The sequence below is a fragment of the Glycine max genome, chromosome 19 (assembly GCF_000004515.6).
Source record: "Glycine max cultivar Williams 82 chromosome 19, Glycine_max_v4.0, whole genome shotgun sequence".
In the NCBI taxonomy this organism is placed as follows: Eukaryota; Viridiplantae; Streptophyta; class Magnoliopsida; order Fabales; family Fabaceae; genus Glycine; species Glycine max.
This window is the reverse complement of record NC_038255.2, coordinates 37389965-37409116: the sequence shown is the minus strand read 5'-3', so window position 1 is coordinate 37409116 and position 19152 is coordinate 37389965. Positions and strand designations below refer to the sequence as shown.

The following is a 19152-nucleotide window of genomic DNA, read 5'->3' as shown; positions in this document are numbered from 1 at the left end:
AACTTACAATTGATATAATGGTGATATCCACTTTTCATCTTTATATTTTTTTAACTATGTTGTCCCTTAACTAATATTATAATATGAGAAGAGATCAAATTATTTGAAAATAATTTTAAAAGTGTTACTTCTTATCTTCACCTTTTATTTTTTTCTTAATTTAATTATTCTAACGAATAACTTATCTTTAATTGTTAGATTAAGAAAATATTAAAAGGTGAGGATAAAAAGTAACTATTTTAAGCTCTCGAATTAACTTGATCCTTTCTCATAACCTATACTATACTCACTCCTCTCATAAGAGGCCTCATGTAAGAAGAAAAATCCCAAAATAAATGTTATTTTTAGCTTTTCAATTTAACATTAATTATTTTTTCCACTATCATTCCTCATTCCTCATTCCTCATAAGTACCATTTTAGTTTTTCAATAAGATAATGTTACTTTTGATCCATTATATTTTAGTATTTTTCATTTTGATACATTAAGTTTTTAAAAGTTTTATTTTTATTTATATTTTTGAGAGTTTTATTTTGATATATTAAATTTTAAAAAATTCATTTTAGTCTTTTATATTTTTAAAAGTTTCATTTTTAGATGGATGCTTACTTCATTTTAAATTTAAAGAACCAAACTAAAAATTTAAAATATAAATGAGACATCAAAATTCTATTTTACCCTAAATATTTATGACTCCCTCTCAGCTTTTTTACTCGGGTAAATACACAAATACAATACTGAGATTACGAAGCTTTGTAATTCCACCAACCCCTGCATGTACACGACGAAACAAAGACACGTTACACACCTACCGAAGGCCAAAGCCGTCATTTCAACACTATGCGTAGGGCAATATGGGTATTCCATTATAGTTGGCCAATTAAATAATAATTAGCAACATTTAAATAAATAAATAATAAAAAAAAAAACAATCTTAAAAAACATCGTGCAAACTAGTTCGAACCGTGGGGCTCACCACCAACTCCCCACCAACTTCCATTACCATTACCAACCCCCCTCTGCCCCATCCCCTGCTGATTTCCCAAATACTCGTACTTTCACATAAGTAAATTTATTAATCACAGTTTCCGCCATAATATTTTTCTCCCCCATATTTCAAAACTGAAAAAAAAAAGTAACTAATATATATTTATACACCATGTTTAATATATTTTTATTAAAAATTACATATAAATTTTCTTTGATAAAAAATAAATTAATATGTATACTTCACGCATAACTTATTTAGTAGTAGAGGAGTGTTACACGACTAGCAACACACTCTTTTTTTAACACTTTATTATGAGTTAAAATTATTAAAAATTACAAAATTCTGATAGAGTTATTTAATAAGATATAAGACTCATAATTTCTATAATTTTTAATCATTTTTAACTAATATAAAAGCGTATGTTCAACAAGGTGGGTCTGGAAAAATATGGTTAGCATTTCTCTTAATAATTAAAATTATGTTAAAATTAGTAAATAAAAACAGATAAAATTTTAACAACATTTTCTATTATAATCTCTACAATTAATTGAAATTAACAGAAAATTATAATTTTAGTGGATTTCATTTTTTATTTTAATCAGTCTTTCTTTTCTTTTAATTTTATAAATTTTCGATTAAATTTTACTAAAAAAAACAAAATATGTTAAAAATGCTATATTATTAGCATTCCACAAACAAATGTTGCATTATTCTCCATAACTTTGTTGCTGAGATTCGGAAGTGTCGTTTAGGTGGCGCGTGACGGTCGTGGATGAAAGTGTTGTTGTTGGATTATCTTCTACAGTTAAATGTAAACGACACCGTGTGCTGTTGTATGTATCTAACGGTCCACAAGTTCTAAATTTGTGTTTGCACAAAACTTTTAAGCTTAATTACAATTTTCTCCCTTATATATAATAATTGGATCTTTTATGGTTTGTAAATTTATAATTTTAGTTACTCAAATTTCAATTACATCAATTATAATCATATAATTTTAGTCAAATATTAAAATTGGATAATTTTATCCTCAAAACTTACTTTCAATTGCATAATTGTAAAATTTAAGGAACTAAAATCACACAATTATAATACTTGAGATTCAATCTAACATAATAAAAATTTGAAGACTAAAATTAGACATTTCTAATACCCAAAAGACTTAATTGATACAATTAAAATTTTGGAAACTAAATCACACAATTACAATATATAAGAAACTAAGAGGACATTTGGTAGGAAATTATTTTTTCATGTCTGATAATGATGAATCATGAGAATCATATTTTTCGATAATAAATAAAATTTATTTGATTGATTATTTAAAATTTTTAAATAAACTTCTTAAAAATAAAAGAATTACACATATTTTTATCCATTATTTTAATTATATATGACATTATATAATTTAATCAAGAATAACACATAATGTTTTTACTGTAATACAAGAAAAATTAAACTAAAAAAAAGTAAAATTTTTATCTTTGATAAAAAAAAATTCACGAGAAACTAATTAAAAAACTGGAGAAAAGTATTATTAACATATTCTCTTTTATTAGTTAAAATTTATTGAAAATTATAAAATCATGAGAGAATCATTAAATAGCATGAGAGACTAACAAAATTTTGTTAATTTCAATAATTTTTAACCGATAAAATGGAGTGTGCACAAAAAAAAATGTTTCAAAGAGTATTTCTCTTTGAAAAATATCATTTACCAAAAATGTTATTTTTTTAAAATACAATCTCTTCCTAACAAATCAAAAACTTATGTCGTACCAAACATTCGTAAAAGTGCAATTAAATCAATATTTTCTATAAAACAATTAATGGTGGAATTGGGAACGGCACAGCCTGCAGTTTTGAGATGAGCTGCAGGGGATCGCATTCGGTTGTTGTTAGAATTTTGTTTTCTCGCGGATCACTGAAAAGTGCTTTGGAGGAAAATGAAGTGTGAAGTGTGGTTGAGTGTGGCTCACACTTGTCATGCTGGTAGCGAAAGAAGCCAAGTAAGAAAGTAACTTGATAAGGTGCGTGTTTCTGGTTGAGCCCTGTGTATCAAATGACAAAATTGTTACAGTATTGCTGATGAATACACAGGCTTTTGACCTATGCACCACCAAACCAAAATTATTTCTCGTAAATAAATATCTTCTTTTTCTTTTAAATGTCAACCACGAAAGTTATTCTGTGTCTAACCTAATGAACAAACTATTCAAATGGTAGTGGCAGTAAGAACCAAGAACAATCTCTACCTTCTGTTCTTGTCAGAGAGTAAATGACCTTTTTTTTAGTCTTATTTAAAAAATAAATTATTTTATCGTTATCCAATTATCCTACTTCATGTTTAATAAATTTATTAACGGTTATCATAATTATATTAAAAGTTATGTTTGTAATTAAATAATAATATTATGATCATTAAACTCTTAAAAATATATATAATTTTTAGAATTTAATTGACATACACCCATATAAAAGTTTATATGCATAGTAAATTATAAATCAATTTTAATGATTTAAAAATAATTATTATAAAGTTAACATACTATTTTATTATAATAAGTAACTTTTTATTGAAATTTTATTTAATTTATATGTTAATTTTTTGGTGGTATATACAGTCAAAATATTGTCTATATCCTAATTAGTTTTAGACTTAACTATTTTATTAATAGACTAAATTACATTCGCACTCTTATATTTTTCGGTCCTTACATGATATAAAGATAAGATTTAAAATAAGACGAATATAGGGTGTTATAAGTATTTCTTATGGAAAAATATTAGTTTAATTATTTCTTATTTTTCTTTAAATAAGTTATTGATTATTATTACACAAAACTAATCGTGATGGTTATCGACTAATTGGTTGAAGAAGAAAATATAAAGAAAAAAAGGCAAACGATGGAAACAATTTTTCTTAAGCATCCTCTAAAAAAGGTTTTTTTTAAGCTCATATATGTCAGAGTAATGTGACTTTTTCTTTATATAAAGTACTGAGAATATTCTGTAGTATTTAAACAATTTTGTAAATCTTGCACCAAAAAAATTAAATACTTATATATGAATTTAATATTTTCAAGTTAATATATATTTTTTAATTTTGATCCGTGTAATTTTTTTTATATTTTATATATAGATACATTAAAATAATTTTATACTATTATTTAATTGTAAAATTATTGTTTAAATTATTTTAAAATAATTATTTTAAAAGTCAACAAATTTATCATATAAAATAGATTGTGAATGGATAATTACGTAAAAGATTTACATTATCAATGCATAATATTTTTTTAATTTTACTTTTCATTTTATTTTCCATCTTTGTGAATTTACTATTTTAAAATTTTAATCTCTTTAAAATTTAATTTTTCCCCATTTCTAGTCTTTGTAATTTCACACATTATGGAATTAAAATTGAAAAAAATATAAGTTTACCGAGATTAATAATAATAAAAAAAACCCTGCAAAGCATCATTCACCCATTTTTCACCCACAAATTCTTGGAAGAAAAAAAAAAGAAAAATTACGAATTTTTCTTTTAATTAATTAATTAATAATAAAATATCATTAATAGCAAGGAAGACGAAAAAAATGTAAAGAGGAAAAGGGAGTGACTTAGATCTGGGGGTGAAAACGGCTATAAATAACCCGTAAACGACTCCTTATACCTCGCACTCTCTTCTCTGCTTCAACTTGCTCCCTCAGAAGCGAAGAAGAAGCCACAGAGAACCAGTCTCCTACTCTCTCTCACCCACAAGGTACGAGACTCTCTCACCGCCTTTCTCTCCCTCTCCCTCGTTCCTATGTTCTCTTAAGTTTCACGATCCCTCCCACAATTCTCATTTTCCGTTTCTCTGCTTTCTTCTTTCTTCTTTCTACACTTCAATTTCACTCCGTAATTCTCCTCAGATCCACACTTAAACGTAATGCTCAACATCTTTGAATGATTGTGTCGGTGCTAGATCTGTTGCTATTTGTTGTCGTAATGCGTAGATCTACTCTGGATCTGAATTGATTTTGCTCTTATTTCGCTCTTTTTTTTTTCCTGTAACTCTATTCAAATCTAGTATTTCTTGAAATGAAAATCATTCTTCTACTAAATCGTGTGAACTTCTCTTGATTTGCTAACACTGCTTTGTATTAGTTGTTTATGCTCTGTGTGTGTGTTTTAACGTGCTTCTGCTGAATGGATTAGAAATGACTTGTGTGACCTTTCATTCAACATAGGGAATGAGAATCTCGCTTTGGGGTCTTCCATGACGCCGGTGTTATTGCCAATTTGTCATTATCTCCTAATATTGTTGCATGTGTTATTATTGGTTGAAATTTATTGGAATCTTATTTAATAACTGAGTTTCACTTATAATTTTGTATTTTTTTAAATGAATTTTAAACTAATGGTGGAGTGTGTTAGTAGGAGTTAGATAGAGAGTGCGTTGCTAGTACTCATGCATATGATAGATTATTGCTATGATCTTTGAATATTGTTACATGTGTTATTACGGAGATTATTGCCATGATCTATGGATTTTGTTGCATGTGTTATTCGTTTTATTTATGGAGAGTGGACAAGTGAGAGCTAATTTGGAGTTTTGATCTGTTGCGACAGAAAAATGGCATCTCACATCGTTGGATACCCCCGCATGGGTCCCAAGAGAGAGCTCAAGTTCGCTCTCGAGTCTTTCTGGGATGGCAAGAGCAGCGCCGAGGATTTGCAGAAGGTGGCTGCTGATCTCAGGTCATCCATCTGGAAGCAGATGGCTGGTGCTGGGATCAAGTACATCCCCAGCAACACTTTCTCGTTCTATGACCAGCTGCTCGACGCCACCGCCACCCTCGGTGCCGTCCCCCCCAGGTACGGCTGGACCGGCGGCGAGATTGGATTCGACACCTACTTCTCCATGGCCAGAGGTAATGCTACCGTGCCTGCTATGGAGATGACCAAGTGGTTCGACACCAACTAGTAAGTGATGATGCCTCCTAATCCCTAATGCTGTATGATATTCGGAATGTTCTTTTATTAGTTGTGTCGTAATGATCTATTGCTGAACTGTTGTGTTTGTGCTGATCCAGCCACTTTATTGTCCCTGAATTGGGCCCTGATGTGAACTTCACCTATGCTTCTCACAAGGCTGTTGATGAATACAAGGAGGCCAAGGCGGTATGTATTTCTATATGTGTTAAAACTTAAAAAGCCATTTACATTAGCTTAGCGGAATATCATTGAGAAGCATTGCTGTGTGTGACACTTTATTTAGATTAGGGTGAAGTATGAGAAATGGTTGTGCTAATTACCACTTGTTGTGCATTCCTCATTTATTGTGGCCAAGCAAGTGCTTGACAGGGAATTGTTCTATTGGCAGTTGTTGTCTTCACATGTTTCCTGTGTGGGTCATTGTGATAAAAGTTTTTTTTCTTTGCCCTTTTTGTATGTTTGTCTGTATCAACATTGCCATTGAATATATATTTATTTGTCTTGCAGCTTGGAGTGGATACCATTCCCGTACTCGTTGGCCCTGTTACATACTTGTTGCTCTCCAAGCCTGCCAAGGGAGTCGAGAAATCCTTTTCTCTCCTCTCTCTCCTTCCCAAGGTTCTTGCTGTCTACAAGTAAGAATTTTAACTTGTTGGGTGTTGTTATTTTCCGTGTATATTCATGTTATTTGTCTAATTTGCCTAAACTATAAACACAGGGAAGTTATTGCTGACCTTAAGGCAGCTGGTGCTTCATGGATTCAATTTGATGAGCCTACCCTTGTCTTGGACCTTGAATCTCACAAGTTGCAAGCTTTCACTGACGCATATGCAGAACTTGCACCTGCTTTGTCTGATCTGAATGTTCTTGTTGAGACCTACTTTGCTGACATCCCTGCTGAGGCGTACAAGACCCTCACATCTCTGAATGGCGTCACTGCATATGGGTTTGATTTGGTCCGTGGAACCCATACTCTTGATTTGATCAAGGGTGGATTTCCCAGTGGAAAATACCTCTTTGCTGGAGTGGTTGATGGAAGGAACATCTGGGCCAATGACCTTGCTGCTTCTCTCACTACATTGCAGGGTCTTGAGGGCATTGTGGGCAAAGGTATTTTATTAAACATGCATTTCATAGTAAATTTTGGGAGACTATTACCTATAATATAGTTATCTGATGTTTCTATTGTGTAAATGCAGATAAGCTTGTTGTGTCCACCTCCTCCTCCCTTCTTCACACTGCTGTTGATCTTGTTAACGAGACCAAGTTGGATGACGAGATCAAGTCATGGCTAGCATTTGCTGCACAAAAAATTGTTGAAGTTAACGCATTGGCTAAGGCATTGTCTGGCAACAAGGATGTGGTAATATAATTTGATTAGATCTGTTTCCTGAAAACAATGCAGCATGCTATTAAGTAAAAATAAGATCATATTTTAATATAAATGTTATATTATATAATTCACGAAGAATTGAAAGAGTGGAATTACGCAATGGAAAGAGAAACAAAGTAAATGAATAATGAGAAAAAAAGCATATAACGAGTATTAGAATTAAGAAAATTCATGATTAATTTTGGAACCATGAGAATAAAATATGCATATTCCTGTTTGTTTCATCACACGATTCACTAATGAAAAATATCTTATGGTTTCATTTTCAGGCCTTCTTCTCTGCTAATGCTGCAGCTCAGGCTTCAAGGAAGTCCTCTCCAAGAGTGACCAACGAGGCTGTTCAGAAGGCTGTGAGTGCTGATTTCAACTTCCTTTTTTGTTAACTTGGATATGTTGTAAAATTTATTCTGCTGTTATTCATGGCTTCTATTGTTTCCTCTCAGGCTGCTGCATTGAAGGGTTCAGATCATCGCCGTGCAACAAATGTCAGTGCCAGACTGGATGCTCAACAAAAGAAGCTCAACCTTCCAATCCTTCCAACCACCACTATTGGATCCTTCCCTCAGACTGTAGAACTGAGGAGGGTACGCCGTGAGTTCAAGGCTAACAAGTAAGAATGCTGAGACTGCTGATCTCTGCCTTGTTTTCATTGACCACGTGCCTGTCTTTTACTGATCATCAATGCTGTTCTCTCTTCAGGATCTCCGAGGAAGAGTATGTTAAGTCAATTAAGGAGGAAATTCGCAAAGTTGTTGAACTTCAAGAAGAGCTTGATATTGATGTTCTTGTTCATGGAGAACCAGAGGTCAGCTCTCTTCTCATAATTAGACTAAATATTAGTCTGTTGAAGTGAAGATAGCTTCTCATTACACTTAATATTATTTTTATATATTCTTTACCTCTTTCTTTCTGAAGAGCAACTACTCTTGCCAGATTTTCTTCCCTTTTTTTTAGATTGCTGATTCTAAAATTGCACCTCCAACTAATTGTGTATGCATTTCACTGCAGAGAAATGATATGGTTGAGTACTTCGGTGAGCAATTGTCAGGCTTTGCCTTCACTGTTAATGGGTGGGTGCAATCCTATGGTTCCCGTTGTGTGAAGCCACCAATCATCTATGGTGATGTGAGCCGCCCAAAGCCAATGACTGTCTTCTGGTCATCTCTGGCTCAGAGCTTTACCAAGCGCCCAATGAAGGGAATGCTTACCGGTCCTGTTACCATTCTCAACTGGTCCTTTGTTAGAAATGACCAACCTAGGTATAAACACCACACCCTGATAATGTTGGAAAAATGTACATCAAGGAGTAACAAGAGACATCAACGATATTCACCAAATTGCTGTTTCTAACTTTAGTGTATGAATCCATCTGCAGATCTGAGACCACCTACCAGATTGCTTTGGCTATCAAGGACGAAGTGGAGGACCTTGAAAAGGCTGGCATCACTGTTATCCAAATTGATGAAGCTGCTTTGAGAGAGGGTCTGCCACTGAGGAAATCAGAACAAGCTCACTACTTGGACTGGGCTGTCCATGCCTTCAGAATCACCAATGTTGGTGTGCAGGATACCACTCAGGTACTTTCGGATCATCACAAATCTCTGAATCATAATTTCTTTTTTCATCCTCATTTTCACATGTAATAATCAACTTTTCATATTGACAGATCCACACCCACATGTGCTACTCCAACTTCAACGACATCATCCACTCCATCATCGACATGGACGCTGATGTTATCACCATTGAGAACTCTCGCTCCGATGAGAAGCTCCTGTCAGTCTTCCGTGAAGGTGTGAAGTATGGTGCTGGAATTGGCCCTGGTGTCTATGACATCCACTCCCCAAGAATACCACCAACTGAAGAAATCGCTGACAGAATCAATAAGATGCTTGCAGTGCTCGAGAAGAACATCTTGTGGGTCAACCCTGACTGTGGTCTCAAGACCCGCAAGTACACTGAAGTGAAGCCAGCCCTCACAAACATGGTTGCCGCAGCAAAACTCATCCGTAACGAACTTGCCAAGTGAATGGTATAAGAAAGTAGAATCTACAAGTTCATTGGTTCTGCTTTTATAATACACCAAAGAAAAATTTTCTATATTGGGTTGTTTCAATAACCGTGTGTGGAATATTTAGATGTTTTAGCATGCTCTGTGAGCAATTGATTCTTCCTCAACCCCTCTCCCCTTATTTTTCCCAACTCCTGTTTTCCCTAATGAATGTTGTATCTTTGCGGCTTTGCCGCAATCCTTATTGATATGAAATATTACCAGTTTTGTGCAAATAACTAGGGTGAGCAATTAAATCGAGTATTTCAAAATACGGCTTTCTATAACTGGCTGACTAAAACATGCTTAAGAAAAAGTTTCAGAGTATTTTTTTTTTCTTAAAAGAAAAAACTAAATACAAAAGGCCTTCTTTTAGAAAATAAATCTTATTAAGAGTGTATTTGAGGAGCCACTCTTATAAGTTAATTACTTGACTAATTAAGAAGAGAAGAAAAAAAGTGATGGATTTGATCCTTTTTACAATAAAAAAATAATAATTTATATTTATTGATAAAAAATACTCAAAATAGGAAAAAAAAACATTTGGCTAAGCTCGTAAGTAGCACTTTTTTCCACAAAAGAGTATAGTTATTTTTTTAATAAAAAAAGTAATATTCCAAGATTGGAACAATGATGTGCTACACTGCTGTATATTTCACTGAGATGTGGTAACAGTGTTCAATGGGAGTAATACCAATCATTGTACACTTGGGATTCCGCAACTGAGGGCATTTTACCCTTGGGAAAGTCGCTGAATGAAAGGGAAAAGGAGCAACTGTGGCACGAAGAAGAAGCAGATGTTGGGAGAGCAAAGATCAAGTGGAAAAAAAAGAAGTATCAAATTTTTTTGAAAAAATACTCAACTTATTTTCTGAACGTGTAATTTATTCACATATGATATAATTTATTTTTTTGTTTTCAACATTTTAGTCCTAGTCTTATCTTATTTTTGTCCATGAAGTATAACATTTTTGCTTATGTCATGTAAGTACTGAAATGTTAAGAAAAGATTGCCAAATGAAATGGCGGAAGATAGGACTAATTTGTTGTGAAATTTTCGATGAATTATTTTGTCAATTTTAAATTTTTTTCCTAGGCTCTACCCTTCATGCCAACAACTATTTCTTCTTCTCCCTTACACATTTTTCCATGAACGAAGATGCACCATGGCTAAAAGTAGTCTTTGGTCATTTTTTGTTTGTTTTGTTAATATAAATTCATATAAAAATTTCAATTTTACAAAACAGTCATGTTCTCCGGTATGTCCGAATGAATTCAAAATCAAGCCTTATAATTCAAAACCACCAAATTCAGAACATGCAGCAATTGAATTAAAACCTAAATGGCACCAAATTGGCTACATATAAGTGCGGTAGAAAAAATCATTGCAAATAAAGAGTAAGAAAGGAAAACAAAAAATAAGTTAATCTCCCTTTATCTCTGTCATGAGTGCCGCTGCGTGGCCGAATGCAAGTTATCATCATCAAAGCTAGTATGCTTTCAAAGCTTCAACCTCAACACCATCCTTTCCCACACCACTCTTTTCAACTCTTTGCGGAGGATGACAACTGTGTTCCGTCACCATGCTAAACTTAGTCTTCTCCGACATCAATGCCGATGACAAGGATCGAGACACAATAATAAAAACGAAAACAAATACCCTCATGATAATCACAGATTCAACAAAAAGTGAATTATCTAGATCTCAAAAATCACCACCCTAAATTTCAAATTTTTACACAATAATTCATAAAACCGAATGCGTAAGGACGCCCTCATCATCTTTGTTAGCGGCCCTGGAAACGTCGGCAAGGACGGCCTCATCGCGAGCCTCCGTGACAACCGCCACAGGCTCCATTTGCATCCTCCTCAGTCGCATGCCTCATCGCGGTTGGACCGGCGAGGTAGAGGATGGTGGCTTGCCTTCCATGACATTTTGCTCCTGCCATGTCATATCTCATTTGATAATTTTTACTCATGACAAATTGATTTTACCTGGTCAGTATCTTATTTGAAAACGTTATACTTAACAGGCAAAAGTAACAACGAAATTAAAATATTGGGATTTTTACGCATTTAGAAATAAATAAAAAAATCTTTCTAAGATTCATATATCAACGAATTATACTTTGAGGACTAAGTTGAGTATTTACTCGATTTATTTCTTTGTTCATGGTTTCATTGACTAATATTGTTTTTCTATTGTGTTTGTAGATAAAAGATTATCCACGGTTTCCCCATGGGCAAGACATCATCAATGAGCGCCCAATAAAAGTTCAAGATTTTCAAGAGTTTTTTTAACGGGCAACAGTTTATAGCAGTTAAAAGTATTTCTGGTTATTGAATTTTTTTAGGTGACATTGATGTATTTTACTCTTTTGCCCTTTTGTTAGACAATATTAGTCATTTAACTAATGTGAGACATTCGATGTTTATGGTTTCAATCGGTAAGTGGTTGGCGACGGTGTTTTCGCAAAACCAATGGTGGTTGAGTGCTTGTTTTGCGTTTTTCCACATCATCTCAGACACGTAACTAAAACCCATGGGGCCATGGCATTGAAATTGCAATTTCACAATGGATTTGGTGAGACCCAAATTGGGAAAGACCACCCTAGTGTAGAACACAAATTCTGTGGAAAACATGACAACTTAAATATGCCCAAATCATGCTTCCAAATCCCACCCACATCATTGTCATTCTACTCCGAATAATCGTCAGTGAAATAGATGTAATCCGCAAAACGTCAAACAAAATCAGTCGCACAAAAAGAAAACGAAGAACTCCCCTCGACAAATATGTGGTCGCCCAAAGTTTTGACAAACAAAACAAAGACCATCAACATTGTCATAATAACACTCATCGGAACAATGCCTTGCTTCGCATCCATGAGTTCTTCCTTTAGTGGTGGCGCTGGTGGTGGAGACGGAGACTCCAGCATGTCCACGATTGGCGACAGCGTCTCTGAGGTGTTTTGTTGTGGGTGGGATTCGCTTCCACCCAAAAGAAATTCAAAAATTTAAGAAAATCCCAAAAGAATATGATGGAAACCCAGTTGAGAAAGGATGAAAAAGATTATAATTTTAACAATTTCAAAAGCTGAAAACTAAAATTTTTGTTTTCTTCGTGGCCTACGGACTGTGGGGAAACAAGTTTGAAACTTTATGGGGTAACAAGGTACTTGTCACTCATTAAAAAATTTAAAGCCAAGATATATAAAAGAAGAAGAAAAAACGAGAAAAACTACTATAGCAGGTTAGGAGACATGGTCAATGTTAGACGATTTATATTACGGTCCACCAATGCAATGTCCCATCAATGAGTTCATCTTAGAGTCTCAAGTGCCTTAATGCATTTGTTCTAAAAAAATCTCTTGTTAGCCTTATAAGAAAGTAAGATTAAGACTAACATGATTTTTTTTGACAAATTGTGTTAAAATTATAATATGGATTTATTTTTGTTGGCCAACTATATTAATAGAGGTACAACCAAGTCGTCTAATGATTTTTTATAGGGGATTGGAAGTCCTATGACAAGGTCCAAGATTAAGAGGAAACGAATTTACAAGACAATAAACATTCATAGATCGTTAATATTGGACTGATTAGATAATAATTAAGCTCAACTTGCTGGGCCTATTTTTGGACTTGTAACGGGCTATCACGACCTTTTTATTGTTATTTTAAAGTCTTTAAATTATTAGATTAGCTATTGGCCTTAGGCCTAAATTAGGATTAGTATTAAGAGTATAAATACACTTCTTAAGCACTTGTTGGAGGACTGAAAGATTAATAAAATTTGAGAATATATCTATTGTGAGAATTTTTTCTTTGTTCTTAATCAGCTGTTATCTATCTTTGTGTTTTCTTCTTTGTTCCTTCCTTTGTTTGTTATTTTCCTTTTTTGTTTAACTCTATATTATTGTTTTGTCTTCTCGCTTCTTTTCTGAACTTTATCTAGTATCAATATCATTTTGTCTTCCTTTTTTTATATATATTATTAGAAAATTCATGCCAAAAAAGGAAAAAAAAAATCTAATTTTCAAATTTGGAGCCAAAATTTTGCTACAATCCATATTTGGATAATTAGAGTAGCCAAAATTCTTTTACAATCCATATCTGGATAATTAAAACGGCCAAAAATTTGTTACAATCCATATTTGGATAATTAAAGTGGTTAGGATTTGAATTTATTTTTCAAATTTAGAGTCAAAATTCTGTTACAATCCAAATTTGAATAATTTAAGTTGTTAGGATCTGAATTTGATTTTTAAATTTGAAACCAATTCTGTTAAACATAAAAAAACGAAAAAAAAGTATAAAAAAAAAGGAAGGAAGATAATCTGGACAGTTTTTACATTTGTTTACAAGTTTAAAAAACAAACACTTTTCTTATATCCCTTGTTCTTTGTTGACTAAGTTATGATTGATTTATGGTTGTGTCTTGTCGTGTATAATCAACCCAGGTTCTTACTTAAAGCTCATAAGGAGAAGTTAAGTGGTAAAAGATAAGAGTGGTGAGACTATTAGAAAGAAAAAGCCAAAAAGAGTGAAACATAAGTGAAAAAAAATATTGCGTGCAAACACATGAGAAAGTGTTTGTGTGAGGATATTTATTTGTCCATTTACAATCACTTCTAACACAATTCTTGTAGTAATTTTAACCAAGAGTGGAGAAGAAGTGGATCTCAAGTTGTTTGTTAAAACTGTTAATAAACAATTTCAAACTTTAAAGTTGAGATTGGATAGTTTGTAATATCCATTTCGCTCTAGAAGTCATAGACAATCAACTTCAGAAGAAGAAGAGGAAGAGGAGTATTCAAATGCAATAAGTCATGGAAGAAGGCGAAGAGGCGAACCAAGAAGAGATAATCATTTGGGGAGCATTAAGATGACAATCCCTATGTTTCATGGTAAAAATGATCTTGAATTGTATTTGGAATGGGAGAGAAAGGTTGAACATGTGTTTGATTACCATAATTATTCTAAGGAGAAAAAGGTTAAATTAGTTGTTGTTGAATTCACCGATTATGCTAGTATTTGGTGGGATCAACTTGTGACTAGTAAGCACAGGAATGGTGAAAGGCCTATTAGTAGATGAAAGGAGATGAAGACTGTCATGAGAAGGAGATTTGTACCTAGCCATTATCATAGGAATTTACACAAAAAAAATTTTAACTCAAGGTTCCATGAGTGTGGAGGACTACTACAAGGGTATGGAAATAACCATGATTAGAGCCAATGCTGAAGAAAACTGTGAGACAACTATGGCCAGATTCATTGGGCATATTGCTTCTCAATGTCCAAATAAGAGTGTCATGATATTACTTGATAACGGAGACATAAAGAGTGAGAGCTCTAGTGATGATGAAATACCACCATTGGAGGGATGTTAATGTTGTCGAACCTATAAATGGATATGTGCTTGTTACTAGGCATGCTCTTAACATGGAGCCTAAGGTAGGAGGTGATGAGGAGCAACATGAACATATTTTTCATACATGATGCCACATAAAAGACAAGGTATGCAATTTGATCATTGACAGTGGAAGTTGTACTAATGTTGCTAACACCTTGTTGGCTGAGAAATTAGGTTTGCCCATATTAAATCACCCTAATCCATATATACTTCAGTGGTTGAATGATTGTGGAGACATATAGGTGACCAAGCAAGTGTTGGTTTCTTTTTCCATTGGTAAATAAAGGATGAGGTTCTTTGTGGTGTGATACCTATGCATGTTGGGCACATACTTCTAAGGCGTTCATGGTAATTTGATAAAAAAGGTTACACATGATGGTTACAAAAATAGATATACTCTTGTTTTGAACAATCACACCATTATGTTAACGCTGTGCAAAAAAAAAAAAACACCATTATGTTAACACCTCTCTAGCCCATTGAGGCCTATGCTGATCAAATCAAAATTGTAAAAGAGTGTAAGTTGAGAGAAGAACAATTGAGCATTCAAGGAAAAAGAGAGAAAAGAAAAGAAAAATGAAAGTGAGCAAAAGAAAGAAAAGAATAAAAAAAGAAAGCAAAGAAGAGAAAAATAAGAAAGTGAGTGCATCTATGAAGAAAGGAGAGGTTGAGAGTGCTTTAATGGCTAGAGAGTAGCTACTTGTACTCATATACAAGAATGTTTATTTTACTAACGATCTTAACTCTTCTTTGCCTTGTGAGGTTGTTTCCTTGTTACATGATGTTTTTCCAGAAGAAATTACATGTGGATTACCTCCTTTAAGAGGTATTGAGCATCAAATTGACTTTCTAGTGCTTCACTTCCAAATACGCAACCTGTAGGTCAAGTCCAGAAGATACAAAGGAGATTTAAAGGCAAGTTGGTGAGTTCTTACAAAAGGAATTTATATGAAAGATGGGACATGGCGCATATGTACAGACTGTTGAGGCATAAACAAAATCACTGTAAAGTATGGATATCTTATCCCTAGATTGGATTATATGTTTGATGAATTGCATGGTTCGTGTGTGTTTTCTAAAATAGATTTGAAGAGTGGATACTATCGAATCCGCATGAAAGAAGGTGATGAATGGAAAATAGCTTTTAAAACAAAATATGGTTTATATGAGTGGTTGGTGATGCCATTTGGTTTAACTAATGCACTCAATACCTTCATGAGGTTAATGAACCATGTTTTGCACACTTTCATTGGAAAATTTGTAGTAGTGTATTTTGATCTATAGCAAAACATTAGAGGAACATGTTGATCATTTACATCTTGTTTTTAATGTTTTGAGAGAAAATAAATTGTATGACAATCTTAAAAAGTGTTCTTTTTGCCATGAATCTATTGAGTTCTTAGGTTTTGTCATTAGCTCAAAAGGAATAAGTATTTTATGAAGAAAAGGTAAAGGCAATTAGGGAATGGCCTGTACCTACTAATGAGGTAAGAAGTTTTCACGATTTAACAAGTTTTTATAGAAGATTTGTGAAGAACTTTAGTTCACTTGCTACACCTTTAAATGAACTTGTAAAAAAGGACGTGGTGTTCAAGTGGACTGGTGTGCATGAGTTAATTTATTGAAAGATAAGTTGATCAATGCACTTTTCCTTTGTTTGCCTAATTTGATAAAACTTTTGAAATTGAATGTGATGCTTCTAGTGTTGGAATAGGGGTTGTACTGATGCTGGACTCTAAACTAGTTGTATACTTTAAAAAACTTCCAACAGATTGGGTCTAAATTCATATAAGGAAGGAAAGGTTTTTTGCTCAAAGAAACTCCCAAGTTGCAACCGAGAGGAGATGGGCCTTTTCAAGTTCTAAAAAAGATAAATCATAATGCTTACAAGCTAGACTTGCCAAGAGAATATGGTAATATATGTGCTACCTTTAATGTACTTGATCTATCTCTCTTTGATGTAGGTAACGAATCAGATTTGAGGATGAATCCTTTCAAAGATTGAGGGAATGATGGAGGTACAATCATCCTATCTAATGATCCTTTACAAGGGATTGGAGGTCCTATGACAAGGTCTAAGACTAAAAGGTTGAAGCAAGCATTGCAAGGCTTGATTCTAAAGATCAAAGAGAAAGAAGACCAATGTGAATTAAGGGCTACACCTTATTGGGTCACTCTCCTACAAATTGATGAAGATGCTTTGAAGAAAACTTGAATAATCACTTTGGGAAGCATAATTTACAAGACAAAAAGCATGCATGAGCTGAGTTGATTAATTTTGGTGGACTATTAATATTGGGCTGATCAGATAATAATTAAACCCAACATGTTAGGCCTATTTTTAGACTTGTAATGGGTTGTCACAACTTTTATTGTTATTTTAAAGTCTTTAAATTTTTATATTAGTTATTAGGCATTAGGCCTAAATTAGGGTTATTAGTATCGTGAAGTGTTGGTTGCAGATAGGGTCACACTCCTTTTATAACTTTGGTTTTACCGGCAAGTTACGGTTAGGGTCAAGTTCCTTATTGTTTATACCTATTTTCAAGATGATCCTTAAGTGGTCTCTCCTATCATATACGATTTTAAATACCATATGAATTCACTTTGTAATGTTACATCATGCATAATGTTATTACAAGATTTGTTAATATATCTTTTTCTTATAAAAAATACATTTGTGTGTGCTGAGAAAATAATGATAACAATGATAATAACAAAGGTTATAATATTGATGTTCACAATATTAAAAAAAAAACATCAATGACAATCGTAGTGAGCCACATAAATAAATTGAATTATTTGTTTTTATAAATAAAACTTAATAACAAAAATTCAAAAAGGCAAAATTATCTTTTTACTTTAAAAAGTTACGCTAAATCTAATTTAAAATTGAGTTAAAAATGAATTTAACAACATTTTAATCGAATAAGTTATAGTTTACGATTTATATTTGAATCCAAAAGCTGAAAACAAACAACCTAGGTGGATACTACACATAATACATTAATGTCATCGTGACAAAAAATATTATGATTTTCTAGTTAATTACTATAGTTATAATTATTATTATAATTTTATGAAACTTTAGATTTGACTATATGAACATCATTGAACTATTTTGGCCTTTTTTAAAAAAATAAACTATTTTGAACTCTCAAAATATTATCATTAATACTCATTAACTATCTTGCAGAATTCAGAACACAAGTCAGAAGTATAGTTTTCTACTTCAAATATCTAACATAATATTTCCTTCATACTAAAATAGTTGCAGTTTTGACTTTTAAGAAAAAAATTTAACTTGATATTTTTACTTTTAACGAAATATTTAAATATCTATTTTAATTTTATCATGTAATAAATAATATTATCTTGGGTAACTTATTAATATATTTATTGAAATTAAAAGAGAATAAGAATATTTTGTTAAATTATCTCCTAATAAATATTAATTTTCTTAAAATATTTATTTTCTTGATCTGTATAAAAAAAATCTTAAATATTATTTATTTTGGGACCAAAGGTACTAATAAGTCATTAATGTTTGTGATTCAGGGGATTTTCTTAGGGGAGTGGGTTGACAAAATCCCTTGATGATGGATATACTTGTCCTTTCCTTCAGTTATATACAGTATATCATGCTGTAATTTGACTTAAACATTCAAATTTGCCATAGACATACGCATTACGCAACATCTGTACAAGAACTTTAGTCTACGTATTTATTCCAAGTGGGTGGGCCGTCCTCATAACGTTATTTCTTATTTTCACACAAAATTATTGTATTTGTTTTATTTTTAAGCATCGAAACTATACTGATAATAAAATCTTATTTTCATTAAGTTTTGTCATTAAAATACAGATTTTTTTTTTTTCTTCAAATTAAACTAAGACAGGCCTAGGTTTTTTCCATAAATTAAAGCGTGAAAGTAGATAATTTTATTATCATGATACCCAAACGCTTCTTTTTGTGGTGCTTCTCTCATCCATATGATTTGTGTACAAATTTCAAGAGTACAAAATAATCATTTGAAAGAATTGATTCGGAGGTACACTAGTATGCTCCTTCACAATACAAGTACACTAGTATGGTTACTTGGTGCGTGTTTTATCTACATTGGAAAAGTGAGAAACTTCTGTTCAACGTGGTTGGAACAGTTTACCAAACACACCCTAAGTGATTTCAACACCAATGAACGACATGTTGAAGATGGTATGTACTTATCCGCTACTGTAGTAGTTGCTGAGATAGATACTCCTGCATTACTGGAGATACAACTTGAGAACAAACTCCATCGCCTATACTCATTCTGCAT

The 19152-nt window shown here is 32.6% G+C and overlaps 1 protein-coding gene across 1 annotated transcript; it reads left to right on the top strand.

Annotated features, from left to right (window-relative positions):
* Nucleotides 1–4672: 4672 nt before the first annotated feature.
* LOC100802039 (putative cobalamin-independent methionine synthase) lies at nt 4673–9653 on the top strand. Its single transcript, NM_001360373.1, has 12 exons — nt 4673–4757; nt 5609–5962; nt 6073–6160; nt 6482–6609; nt 6693–7084; nt 7174–7337; nt 7637–7717; nt 7811–7977; nt 8067–8172; nt 8376–8626; nt 8743–8944; nt 9034–9653. The coding sequence occupies exons 2-12, from the start codon at nt 5613–5615 to the stop codon at nt 9394–9396; spliced, it is 2292 nt and encodes a 763-aa protein (NP_001347302.1). The 5' UTR covers nt 4673–4757; nt 5609–5612; the 3' UTR covers nt 9397–9653.
* The last annotated feature ends 9499 nt before the right edge of the window (nt 9654–19152 follow it).